Consider the following 14,329-nt stretch of genomic DNA (forward strand, 5'->3'; position numbering starts at 1 on the left):
AGCTCTGGAACCAAAGTATATAGAAGAGAAACAGGCTATTAAAGTGAAAGGCTGTCCACAAAATCCATATACTGAACACATCCAGCAGGACTAGCCTTGTATTAATCAATGTTGTCAATAAAACCATTATAAAACCTTTATCGATGAAACATAGATACTGTAATTATCTGCAAATTATTTTCATCAAGTTTTCTTCTTTTTTACCCATCAAAACTGAAACTGAGAAACTGATTTCAGATAATAAGAGTGATTTCTTCTCTAATAGTGGAGCAGAAACATTATATATTCCTATCAGTCATGAATCAGTTAATAAAAATGTGTCTGTTTTTTAATTCCAAAGTGTTTGGTCATAAAAATGTCATGTAAATGTAGGCCAAAGAGCAAAACACATTATTATGACTGTAATGACTGACTATATAACTCATTCACAGTGCCTGTCACTTTAAAGGGTAAAATTTGCTTGTTATCTTAAATGAACTATCCTTAAATAGCTGCACCAATTTGATTCATCACATCTCTGAAGCACATTTTTGGTTACCTGACACAAAAGTGTACAGTGCACAGTTGCTCATCACAGCAGCACCCCAATATTTTATATCAAATGAATGAATTTTGTACCGGATGTACAGGACTAGTTTAGTTACTTGATTTTACCAACAGGTGAGGATGATTGAAATGGTTTACTATTCATGAGTTTGTCTGCCCTCTAGTGGGCATGAACATGGCTTGCACCAAAATGCAACAGGTGATTCTACAAAATAGTACAGCATGTTGTTTTATTGTATTATATAATGTAATACAATGTACATTATATAATACAATAAGGTGTAATAAGGTGTAATATCTGCTGATCGTGACTCTGTAACATTTAGAAACTTTTTTATTATAAATTAGAAGTGCTCTCTGTTGAGTATCTGTGTAGCTAGCTGGCACAGTGACTGCAGATGCAGCAGAACTTTGAATAAAGTCTATAATTACATTTTTAGAAATATTACAATTCATTTTGTTAATGTAATACACATTTCAAATTCAACATAGCCATATAAATGGTTTGGGTTAAACTTTATTTGAAGGTGTCCTTGTTACAGTGTAATTATACATTTATATCAATTATTTATTACAATTATACATTATACAAGTACTGAGTAATTATAGTTAACATGTACGTACTATACAGTCAGAGCAAGGATTAGGGTTACTTTCTTGTAATAGTGCATAAGTAATTGTTATTATTATAGTAAGTGCATGTAACATGTCTAACAAGGACACCTCAAAATAAAGTGTTACCATTTGTACTGTTAATACGACTAAATATGAATGTTTTGAACAATAAACTTTCTGTTTCTTTCTTTACTGACTATTGATTTATATATTTTTAATCCAAATTATAATAAATATTTATCTTAGGCTATTCCAAGTTTTGTAAATGTATTGTATGTATTTATATTAATATTTCTGGAATTCTTAAAATTTTTTTTTTTTTTTTTTATCACATTTTTGTTTTTAAATGTAGAAAATATAAATATTATTTCTTAATCTTTATTTAGGTGTTTCTTAGTCAGTTTTTATTTATTATTTAAAGAGCGTTTGTAAACACTATGAAACAAATTATGTGAATAAATTTGCTTAACCTAAAGCAATGTAATCTTAAACTAACATTGCTAAGATTTGAAGATATAACAGTTTTCATCTTACAAAGTCAAGTGCTAGTCGCTTATATGAACACTGTAAGTGTGTAATGTTTGCTTGTTTGGATAATATCAACACACCTTGAGATATAGCAATCAATTAATGTTTTATTCTAAACAGAATATATCAGTCCCTTATTTGTACAAAAATACCTGAAAAGGTTACAATTAGAATTTGTAAGCCATTCAGCTATTTACAGAACCAAGCAGAACACATGATCAATACAGAGTCTGAAAAGAAGAAACCTTTTTTCTATCCATGTTTTTGTTTGTTTGTTTGTTTCATTCCCTGAAAGACATAGATTCATATTTACTTCTATTTTACTTACACTTATGGTCATGATATTTTTTTTTGCACTGAGAAAACATACGCAAAGCTCAGGAAATATTACTGACAGCTGGGAGAAGGTTCTGATTATGGCATGAAAAAAAAGTCACAGAAGTACTGCTTTATATTACAGCACCCATGTTACACATGTTAGATGTTATGATTCATGACAATAGCAATAGTTAAAAGCGGATCCTCAGAATTACACATTAAGTTCATTACAAATTGCTATTTATGTATAATGCAATTACTCCGTAACGTGAACAGTGTAATCATAAGCATGACCTTCTCTTTCATCAGTACTGATACTAGTGACTAATGGTCACAAATTCAAGATCAGCAACCATAACCTGAGTAGGAACATCCTCTCAGGTCGACATTAGTGAAGAGAGAGAGGATGGACCGTAGGGTTTTGAGGCACCTGTTATACACAATGTTTAAAGGAATAGTTCATCCAAAAAGAGGAAGAAGAACAAAATATTTCAAAATGTTTATATGGAGCACAAAAGGAGTGATATAGCAAAATGTCCAAGCTGCTCTGTTCCATTCAATTCACTGTATGGGCAAAAAAGCAGTTTGGACTTGAGGGTGAGTAAATGATGACAGATTTTTAATTTGTAGGTGAGCTATCCCTTTAAGAAAGGGTGGAAGCTATATGACACAACTCATTCTATAGTTGTTACATGTGAAGCTAGAATATCTTGAAGGCCAGAAGAGAGGAAAGGGGGGAATAATAGAGGCCTGGTGTGGTCGAAGACTCAGTAAAAGAAGTATACTGTTAGTTTAATAAAAAGAAAAATACAGAGAAGAAGTCTTGCTGGTCCACAGGACCAGTTTTAAACAGCCTCCACTTCAACCCTGAGCAACCCAGTTACATTCATTTCTTTTAAATACAAAAATGACATTTATTTCTTTCACTGATAAACTCTCAACAGATCACACATTTCGCAAATGCTGCTACCAGCTTCTTTCAAACAACAATGGGGAAAATGCAAAAAAATCTGTCTTTGATTCATATTAAAGAAACGTCTCTACAATATCTACAAGGCATAAACTTGTTAGCGTTTTCATAATAAGTGTATTTGTGAGAATAAGTGAGCAAATTTAGCTTAATAATGACCTTCAATGACTAAAAGAGTTCAAAGTCCAGTTTTCTGTCAGCTCAATGCAAACATAACATATTCTTTAAGGTCAATTAGCATGATAAAGCAACACAAAATAGAATATATTCAATATTTACACACTTAACCAAATAATAAAAATGCACTAAAATAAGTCAAGTTTCTTCATTTATATGCCATTGTGGAAAGAAAAAAAAAATCTGTATCCAAAAATTCAGTGTGGTATCTACAAACTTGAACAGTTGTACATGATGGAGTGTAACTATAGTGTCCTGTTGAGCTGCATGTTACATGATATATGTAAAAATGAATATTAAATCTTTACGGACAATGTGACTAACATATGACTGTGTCAACTCAGAAACAACACCCCGAGTGTCTAGATTGTGAACAGACATCGTGCTCACACTCACTTTTAGACTGAATGGCCAGCTAATTAACAAGTAGGTTAAGTGCTAATGGTACTCAGACTACCCTACAGATCAATTTTACTCACACAGGTGATTCACCAGTAACATATAGTAAACTAGTCTTTAAGTAACCTACAACCACCTCCCTCTGGCAAAATCCAAAAAGTGTGTGTTTTTGTTTGTTTCTTTCTGTTTTTTAAATAATCTCAGAAAAAAAAAAAAAATCATATGACCTCTAAACTCAGTACATCCATCTGTCTGAACCAGAACTCTAGTTACACTAGAACTATAGTATATTAAAACTGGTTGCAGAATGTGCTAATTCATAGCATCATTACTGAAATATTGTTAGTTTAGTCCTTGGCTGGCTGATTGTATAGCTTAACTTATCAAACCCTGAAAAATAAAGACAATAATGTCAAGTTCAGAAAGCCTGTGTGTATGCTTGTGTCTTTTGGTGAACATAAGACCTACGCAAATTGCAGCTAAATAAACACTGACACACACTCAACCTCAAACAAGGCTTGAATTAACTTAACTGACACTGAGAAAGATATTCAAGTGAATAATAATAGCACTGACTTAAGCCCTGCAGTCTATTTCTGTGGTTAAATCATCCAATGAGGTCTAAGTACTACCTGACTGACTGAGATCATATCCTTATTACACGGCTCTCTGAAATACTAGATTTGAATTAGGCAATCTCTTCCTTTTCATATAATCAAATAAATCAATGGTTTATGTTTTTTCTTTATTTTGTTTTTATTGGTAAGCAGCCGTGTAATAAGCAGCATAATGTGCAGTCAAAATATCAGGATTGCCCTTTTGATATTTTTTTCTTTTTTTGTGTGTGTGAAAACTGGCTGATTGTACATTATCCCTTACTTAACTGAGATGACACAAATTTTTATGTATCTTAAAATACATCTATGAACAAACAGCTTAATGTTACTTTGTGACATAATTAAAACTAGTCTTTTCTCATAGACATTAATATGAACTTTGCAAAATACACGTTTACCAATACACGTCTGTTCAATGGGCTGCACTGTCTTAACGGCCTATAGCATGTGTAAAGGACATGTTATAAAAAAAGATGTGTTTTCAATATAGTGTGTGATTAACAATTGACAGCAAGGTACGTAACAACACAACCCATTGAACAGGCTTTACAGAATCTATCATAACCATGAAGATGGTGTTCTACAGTAGGATGTTGATGAAGAATTAATGTTAAATTCGAGAAAGGGGATCTAGTTAACTGAGGTCCAAAAAATTCACAAAAATGTGGAAGAATGTTATTGAACAGCGCTGAGAAAAAAAAACGAAACTAAGTTTCAAGTAATCAAATCCAGATAAATAAATAAATTTGTTGAAGCAATACTTAAAAACGATTGCGTCATTTGCATTTATCTATGCACTGGTATCTTGGGTGAACTTGTAGACATGGTGGCTATGCCCTCTCTATCTAGTTTAATACAATATAGGTACAAACTAAAAACATGGCTCTTTCTTTACATTGCGTCACAAGTACAAAAAGAAAAATATCTTTACAAATCCGCTGTAGCTACTGCTACCATGGACAAGGCAGATTATAAATTCGAACCCCATCTTTCTGTGGGTGTTCTTAGCCTGGGCTTCACAGTGTGCTGTCCTCAAAACAATCTTTCGAAACATGGAGAGAATAATAGAAAGTCAACAACAAAATAGACTGGAGCTGTGACTGTAGATGACAGCAGTTCTAAAGATTCCAGTTTGTTGATCTAGCTCCAGATAGACTGCGACCCACAGCGGAGTTCCCAGCATAGGGTTTAGTGGTTATTTTTCACTGAACTCAACAGACTCCTCTTTAAAATCAAGGCACCGTTCCTAAAGGATGTGGTGGTGATGTCAGGCCATGTTCTTTTACTCATGTTAAAAGGAAGAGTTCACTCAAAAACTGAACTTGGTCATAATTTTCACCTTTATGTCATTCCAAAATCATGTTTTTTTTTTTTTTAAGAATCATCATTTGGAAGCGGGTGTGAGTTAGATGTATTGGCTTGACGTCAAAATTTCAGATGGTTCCTCACACAAAGACATCATATGGCAGTGTTTTAGTACTCTTGAGTCAGACTCAACCTTCTTGCAGTCTCGAGTACAATACTGTCGTATGACTCCAAAAGATTTGAAATATAGCACAGGAGTTGTATTTAATACTTTTAATTTTTTTTTTTTTTTTACGCAGGAAACTAATAGCCGGGGTCTCTATGAACTGTTTATGAAATACAGTTGTATTGCAAATTTATCTTAAATTTATCTATGGTTTTGGTACAACAGTAGGGTGAAAATAACCCAATTTAAATTTTGGAGATCAACTATTCCTTGAAGGAGTGAAGGGACACATTAATTCTTGGTATGGCCAGTAGAGAGTGCTGCAGGTTATGTTTTGTGAAGGGGAAAAACTACACAAGTGTTTAACACGAAAAAGAGGCCAAATGCATTATGCATGAGAGTTCTTTGCTCAAGACAATGAGCACATAAGAAAACGAATGTCTAAATATTCTAGTGATTACCGGTGAAAGCACAAATTTAACGGCAACGTCTTTTCACAGTACCGAAACCACCAATCGGCTGTCCACATCTCACAGGACATTCTAGAATCAAATCTGCTTGATTTACGAAAGCAACAATTGCCATAGCTTGGTTGTTCCTGGTTCATGAGTGCAAAATCAAACGTGATTTACGAGTGTTCTGCTGGTCTTCCCAATCCATTATCTGCACGATTAAGACCGCGGATCCTGAAGACTCCCTCTGAATGATTGTCCTGAGAACCTGCTCTTGCCACGGTCGAGTGTGCAGGTGGCCAAGAGGTTCATCAGCAGCTAACACACAAGCTTTTTTTTCTCCTTTATATCTTGCTGGTCCTGTTTGTTTGTTGTTTTGATTTTCTCTCTCCTCGATAGAGAGTTGCTCTCGCAGTGTGCTTTTCTCCAGCCCAGCAGCACAGCATTACACCACAGCACATGACGTCTGAGTGTTTGTCTTTAGGCGGGATCAGGCAAATGGAGGTCATAAGGCCACAGTGGTGCAGGGGTGTTTAAGTTTGCAAGGCAGAACTCCTCTGTTCAGCGTGTAAAACTCCACCAACTGGATCAGGTCCGTGAATTTGGTGGCACCGTCATCGAGGCTCAAAAACAATTGACCGTCTTCTTCACACTGGAAAAGGGAAGACATAAATGTGTCAGGATGCAACTTCATATAATGCAATTTAAATAAACATAGTAAAAACTTCTACGGTGAGTTTTCTCTACTGGCAGAGCTGCAGTTAGAAAAGATTCTTGCTGAGCATGTTAACTGAAGTCATGCTGACATGTTTATAGCCAGATACCTGATTAATAACACAGTTTAAAGGCTCAACCTTTTGAAGTTTAACTCTATCGCCCTCCTGGAGTATTGAGGTTTGTTACAGGCAGAGCAAAGCAAAAATGCTTGTTATGTACAGCATGCTGGGCCAAGTATTTGCATCTGCGCACTTTAATAAAGTCTTTCTTGGCTTTCACACTCATTCTCAGCAAGTTAACAATGGTATTTACTAAATCTAATGCATACTTGGAATACTTGACAATATTTTAAGGAAATGCCACATGTGCATCAGCACACATAGTTATTATGCTACATTATTTGGGTGCAGAAAACTATAAAATCTTACCGGTAAAATCTGGAAATGTTTGATTTTCTGGTGGTGACACAGTGTAAGTACAAACGCCTTAGGATTGCTCTGGCTATCCCTCAAGAGAAACATTCTGTTGCACAAAAGACAATTAAGCTTAAGTATATATTGCATAGTTAGAACAGAGAATCATCCAGAATGTTGTTTAGAATAACTAATAAGCTATGATACGTACCCATCCACTCTGCCCTGCTGATGGATCATCTTGTGAGACTCTTCCCGTGAAATTCGACCATAAAACCACAGCTGAGTCCTGTGGATAACTGGATCAGAGGAGATACAAAATGCCTTTAAGACAAGGATGATGGTGAGCAATTTTCTATGGAATACTGTGCACATTCAATGGTATCTTTCCTTTAAAGGCATGCATTGCATGTTTTTAAATTGCAGGTATTTCATCTACATGACCTGTTCTTAATTAAGATAATGATGTAATAGCAATTAATTTTAACTTTTTGTTGAACTTTTTTTATTATTATTATTATTATTACATTTTAATTATTTATATTTACATTACCAGCCAAAAATTTGGACTTTGAATTTGTTTTACATGTTAGCGTTTACATTTTTTAAGAAATTCATTCTTTTAAGGATGCAAATATGTTCATTTTGTTACTAAGAGTTTATCTGTAACTTTCAGTTAATTAAAGTACAAAATGTATAATGGCTTCCACAAAAATATTAAGCAGTACAAATCTTTTCAAAATTTTTAATAACAAGACATGTTTCTTGAGCACCAAACCAGCATTTTGCAATAAATTAAATAAAAAATTAGATTTGCCATCTAAGAAATAACACTTTAAAATACATTAAAATATATAACACTTGTTTAAATTATAAAAATTATTCACAGTATTACTCGTTTACTGCATTATTGATCAAATAAATGCAGCCTTGGTGAGAATACCTTTGAAAAATATTTAAAAATCTTGCCAAGCCCAAGCATTTGAATGGTAGTGTACTTCTATTTACCATGGTTTTGATGATTTTACTATAGTAAAACATGATTAAGTGTTGATTGTAAAGGTAAAATTCAGATACTAATCAACAAAAACAATTTTTAAACACCCTAGAAAGTACCTCCACTTAATGATGAGGGGTGTAACGGGCTGGGGCTTCCTAAGATATTCATACGCTGACTTCTCTTCTGAAAAAAACACAGAGAGACATATATTTAAAAACTCCACATAATGCAAATTTGATTGTTTACAAGCTTAAACAGCAATTCAAGTACGCTGTTAACAAATTTTACAATTATTATTACAGTTAACAATGGAAAATGTTGCACTGTGTTGTACTGATAAACACTGCTTAGAAACGTGATTAATATCTTCTGTAACGTCTGGTAGATATTTTTAAAAAATCAAATCAAAACAAACATGATTCTTGGAACTGACTCTCCAGGCATGTCCCTCCTCCATGGCAGCACTCTGAGCCTCCACGGGATTGTCAATCACTCGTCCTATCCTCCCTGAGAAATCCATGGCTACCAGAGAGTTCTCTGAGACACTCCTCTGAAAAAAGAAGATCGGAAGTAACAATTACTTTGATTGCTTTGATTGCAAATGTGCTGTCTTTTGATAACTTTCTGGTCAATATCTAGTCTCCATGTTCTAAACCAGTAAGCAACAGTTAAAACGTTTCAAGCATAACATGAGCATGAATGGATTGTTGTGGTTTGTGTTCTTATCATTTACTTTTAAATCACTTATTTTGCTTCTCTATGGTAATTATTTTCTAAAACCGTCAGAATTGCATCCATAGGACAAGCTGTAATAATAACTTCACTGCCAACACTTGAACAATCATTCCATAATGTGACATCATGGCCCACATACTGACACATGTCTGATTAATGCTCCATCTGTGAGGTAGAGAGGGAATGCAGGAGTAGGTTAAGAGTGAGTGTCTTACCACAGGCGCTGAGAAGTGTGAAAGCAACGTTTTTCGCTGTTGGGGGATCTTGTAATTTTGATAGAGTAAAATTCCATACTATAAAGAAGAAAAAATGAAAAGTGTTAAAGAGCTGAAAGAACAACTTAAACAAAACACCACAATAAAACATTATGCTAATATACAGAACTGTTCATTGCACTTTCCTCAAAGTGAAATGATGCTGCCTGCATTCAACGTGTACACATTGTCATAACTGCATTTTAATCAATTTGTCTTTTTTTCGGTTAGGTACACAACATGATGTCATACACCACTTACATCTCATCTGTAGAACATCACTGCATTGTATATGTCACATATGCTCAAAATCAGTAAAAAAAAAAAAATGTGCAGATGCTAGATCAGCCTGGAAAAGTTTGAGGGTTTTAGTTCAACCAGTAAAAGAATGCAGATTCTATATCAGGCAAGAAAAGGGTGCATGTTCTAGATCAGCCTGGAAAAGGTGAAGGTTTTAGATGCAGGTTCTAGAACAGCTAAGGAAAGAATGCATGTTGTAGATCAGGATATGGGGGTTAAGATAAGCCTTGAAATGAGCATCAGTTCAAGATCAAGAAAATCAATCAGGAAAAAGGCTCAGATTCCAGAAAGGGTGCTGTTTCTAGACGAAAGGTGCCAATTTTAGAATAGTCAGGAAAAGGAAGGGGTTCTAGATTAATCAGTGAAATTAGTAGTTTCTAGATTAGATAAGGAAAGAAGATTTTAGATCAGGCACAGAAAGGAGGGGGTTCTAGATCAGCCTAGAAAGGAGGGGGTTCCAGATCAGCCTAGAAAGGGTGAACATTCTAGATCAGCCAAGGAAAGATTGCTGGTTCCACTGCCGATCAATTTAAGGAAGGGTTACCAGATGCTAGATCAGCCAGGGAAAAATGTATTGGTTCTGGCTCAGTTAGGAAAAGCAGAGGTTCCTGATGAACAATTCCACTTAAGAACAGCCAGGGAAAAGTATCAGAATGAGTCAGTGACATTGTTCAGATTCTAAATCAGGATAATCCAAGCAAAGTGTGTGGGTTCTAGCTCAGTCAGTAAAAAGGCTCAGGTTCCAGATAAACCACGGAAAAAGTGCAGTTTCTAAATCAGCCTGAGAAAAAGGCACAGATCCATCCTCCAAAAATGGGGTTCCACTGCCAACCTTAAAGAGTCTGAAGGCCGTCATCCAGCATGTTCTGCTCGTCTCATCCTCTGCACACAACATCCTCAGTTCTTTCACTTCATTCCTTACTTTGTTAGGCTGCAAATGATCAAAAAGCACAAAATAAATCCTTCTGCACAGTTAAACTCTGTGAGATGTTTAACTGTGTTTTTTAGCATAAGACAGTATAATGTTTAAATTCACAAATGAATTTGTGTTGAATAACTGACTTTTTAGAGCTTATCTATTTTAAGAGTTCTCATAACAGACCACATAAACTTACTTTTATGCAGAATTCAAAGTCAGTCGGTGCATTGTGCAACTTTCTCCCTGTTATTACTGTAAAGACATTGCTGTCTTCCAGGTCTGCTAGTAGCTGTAAATGCCTGGGCTCCTGTGAAAGATCAGCCAACAGCTCATGTCATTTAATGGATAAGGAGGGGAGAGGGCACTAAAAGAGCACTTAGAAATGGGGGAGGGGGCGGTTCTAACCAGCACCTGATGACATTAACAGAGACTTGTACATGATGTAGACTGGTAAAACAGACTAGATTTTTTTTAGAAAGAAAGCAGGCAGAATTTAAGTTTAGGGTTGCAGTCTTACCAGTATGAAAGTTAACTAACCTTTGACGTTCCTTTTGTTGAGAAGTACAATCCTGACCGTCTTAAAAACACATACAGTTTCTTCCATGATTTCCTACCCATTTCTTTCACATACAAATATCCCTGGATCTCAGGACAGCTGCTGGAGTTTAAGAAGTTCTGAAGGTAAAAGAAGAAAATGATTTGTGGGTTTGTGGTTTCCTTTCAGTGTGAAGTATTCACCATCAGGTTTCAACAAAGGTCTGAATGTGCTAATAAACCACTGAATAGTAATATATCAGAAGTAATATTTTCTAAACTCTATATCCAAGAAGGTATGTATGTATATTTATTATGATTATTATTTTATTTTTTTTCTAAAAGTAATTTATACTCTCAATAAAATAATGTAAATAATCAGTCAATTATTTAAAAAAATGTGAGTGGTGTATCTTTGTTCATTAACACAGTAGTCAGTTAGATTATAAGAGAGAAGATGTCAAAGAGTCAATGATATATGGGCTGATGTTAGATTGGGGTGATGGGAAAGAGAACATGTGTCCATGTTGTACCTGCAGGAGCTGAGATGGGGGGATGGTCCCGTTGGTCTCCTGACACCAGGCAACCATTTGCTCTGGGAAGAAGTTCTGTAAAAATAAATGTAAAATGTTTTAGCTCACTACATGTATATGATTTTAATATAACTTTGTACATTTTCAGTGTACAAGTCATTTCCAACTAAATCCTTATCCTCTAAATACATTGTCCATTATTAAACTAAATGCATACCCCATTGAGTCTAAAACATATAGCCATATAAATTCAGTATTGTTATTCTTTGTAAGAGCATTATACAAATTTAATCCTTGTATAAATTCTTAGAAATAGTAACCATAATGCTTATTAAATTAAAAAAAAAAAGTCTACTACTACAACTAGTAATAATAACAATGCAAAGTAACAATAAGAAATTCTCTGTGATTTAACACATTCATCTGCTTGTGTACCTTTTTGCCTTAGCACACAGAAAAAACAGTCTTTAACAAAGGGAAAGGTTTTGTAATGGCTGCTGAAGAAAGCCTGTCTTTAGTGGTTAAGGTGGATGAAAGAAAAGAGCAATTATTTGAAATTATTCTAAAAGCTCCTTGGTCCAAAACCCTACAAAACAATGGAGTATTACATAATCTTTTGAAAAACATAAGCCTGCCACCCATTGACTTTCTTTTAATGATTTTCTACCAGCACAAGGAATTTCAGGAAATTCAGTACAAACCTTTGCATAGCTCAGAAAATAAATAAAACAAATTAATAAGTAATATTAGTTACAGTGCACATAATGTCATAAAATTTAGAAGAAAAGCATTAGTACAGCAATGTATATAACCTGCAGCATATCAAATAATCATAAATCGCCGGTATCAATAGCGTCGTGGTTAGCGCGCTGGCATATTGCGCTGTTGGCGTCCCGCGAGTTCGAACCCCGGCTTGTGGACCTTTCCCGATCCAACCCCCTTCTCTCTCTCCCACTAAGCTTCCTGTCTAACTACACTGTCCTGTCTAAATAAAAAAAAAGATCATAATTTTACTGAGGTACTTATGTTTTTACGGCATTTCTAACTAACTGAATACATCAATGATCTGTTATGTATTATATGTAAAGGATAATATACGGTAAATTATTTTTTAATTGCAAAATAGACTTCATACAGAGCTGTGTAAGAAAATGGCCACATAAGTTTAACAGTAAATTTTTGCCTGCAGAATGCTGCGATTTACCAGATCCAGATTTATCAGAATCCAGTATTCTGAAGAGCCACATTCAGCTGTTCAGACCACATACTTAAATTCTTCCCAAATAGAAATATGTCAGGGTACAAAAGTGACTGAACAATCAAGGATGACACAAATAGATGGAGAAACCATGAAACTAATTGTCAGTGTCACACTGGGTGAAAATTTAGCTGAAAAGCATCGTTAGCTAACTATGGTCGCAAGTTCCATTAAACTCTGTTGGTAATGATTGAACTTGCAGCCATAGCCGCTTTGGAGAAATGCTTTTAAGGATGCAAATATGTTCATTTTGTTACTAAGAGTTTAACTTTCAGTTAATTAAAGTACAAAATGTATAATGGCTTCCACAAAAATATTAAGCAGTACAAATCTTTTCAAAATTTTTAATAACAAGACATGTTTCTTGAGCACCAAACCAGCATTTTGCAATAAATTAAATAAAAATTTAGATTTGCCATCTAAGAAATAACACTTTAAAATACATTAAAATATATAACACTTGTTTAAATTATAAAAATTATTCACAGTATTACTCGTTTACTGCATTATTGATCAAATAAATGCAGCCTTGGTGAGAATACCTTTGAAAAATATTTAAAATCTTGCCAAGCCCAAGCGTTTGAGTGGTAGTGTACTTCTATTTACCATGGTTTTTATGATTTTACTATAGTAAAACATTTATGATGTGATTAAGTGTTGATTGTAAAGGTTAAAATTCAGATACTAATCAACAAAAACAATTTTTAAACACTCTAGAAAGTACCTTTCTAATGCAACTAATACAAACAAACGCAAATAATAATAGTTGATTTTATTCATTTTATGGAAGCAAATACATTGTGCTAAGTGCGAATGGAATGCAATCTGATCAATCAAGGCGCGTAAATAGGCCCAAAGAAAGTGTTATCAAGAGCGTACTTGTGTTACAGCAATTTAAAACATAGTGTCAAGGGTTGAAAAAAATCTTATGATTAAAGCACAGATTTCCTTCCCTTCTCTGTCTCCAGTTGAATTTACAAGAGGACTGAATGTTCGTGTAAGTGTTTGATTACCAGCCCAAACAGTAAGAGGAATAGGTTTCTTTTGGAGTGTTTGAGAGAGAGTGTGAGAGCAGCTCACTGAACTGGAATCATGTCACTTGATATCTGCATCTACCAAGTAAGACTGAAAACAGTCCATTAATGTGAGGAACTTTCCTTCAGCGCTAATCCGTGTCACATTACTTATGTACCTACCGACACCTGCACCTACACTACGAGAAGGAAATAAATCATAATCTACAATCACCTTAATCTAATTAAGAAACAGTTTAAGTGAGATCTTGGATTAACTTACCAAGGGATTTTTAAAGAATTCATATTTGGCATAGTTCTTCCTGAAGAGAAATTTACTCTCACTGGTCATTGACGCCTGCACTTGGACAACCAGTTCATGGTCTTCTAAACATCTTTCTGTGGAATGATGGCGAAAAAAGAATTAGGTCAATACACATAGTTTTCAAAACTTTATTACACTTGTGAAAAGGTCTGTGTTTATAGACATATGACAAAAATGCATCTGTGTAACCAAAGACTCATATGTGGTGTAATATTTGCATCTTGAATTACATCAT

At 34.5% G+C, this 14,329-nt stretch overlaps 1 protein-coding gene across 8 annotated transcripts in view; it reads right to left on the reverse strand.

The window, feature by feature from the left end:
• Positions 1-3,326: 3,326 nt before the first annotated feature.
• Positions 3,327-14,329, reverse strand: part of grb10b (growth factor receptor-bound protein 10b) — an 88,354-nt gene continuing 77,351 nt past the window's right edge. For 6 of the 8 annotated variants that reach the window (XM_051130324.1, XM_051130327.1, XM_051130326.1 and 3 more), the window contains 11 exons: positions 14,053-14,168; positions 11,499-11,573; positions 10,969-11,106; positions 10,628-10,738; positions 10,345-10,443; positions 9,174-9,251; positions 8,639-8,773; positions 8,340-8,406; positions 7,435-7,522; positions 7,239-7,332; positions 3,327-6,745 (listed from right to left, as the gene is read on the reverse strand). In XM_051130324.1, the coding sequence (XP_050986281.1) occupies positions 6,599-6,745; positions 7,239-7,332; positions 7,435-7,522; positions 8,340-8,406; positions 8,639-8,773; positions 9,174-9,251; positions 10,345-10,443; positions 10,628-10,738; positions 10,969-11,106; positions 11,499-11,573; positions 14,053-14,168 (1,148 nt within the window). In that variant the 3' untranslated portion in view covers positions 3,327-6,598. The remainder of the gene's footprint in view (positions 6,746-7,238; positions 7,333-7,434; positions 7,523-8,339; positions 8,407-8,638; positions 8,774-9,173; positions 9,252-10,344; positions 10,444-10,627; positions 10,739-10,968; positions 11,107-11,498; positions 11,574-14,052; positions 14,169-14,329) is intronic. The other 2 variants (XM_051130329.1, XM_051130328.1) reach the window with 1 other exon arrangement.

This window comes from Labeo rohita, chromosome 16 (genome assembly GCF_022985175.1).
Source record: "Labeo rohita strain BAU-BD-2019 chromosome 16, IGBB_LRoh.1.0, whole genome shotgun sequence".
NCBI lineage: Eukaryota > Metazoa > Chordata > Actinopteri > Cypriniformes > Cyprinidae > Labeo > Labeo rohita.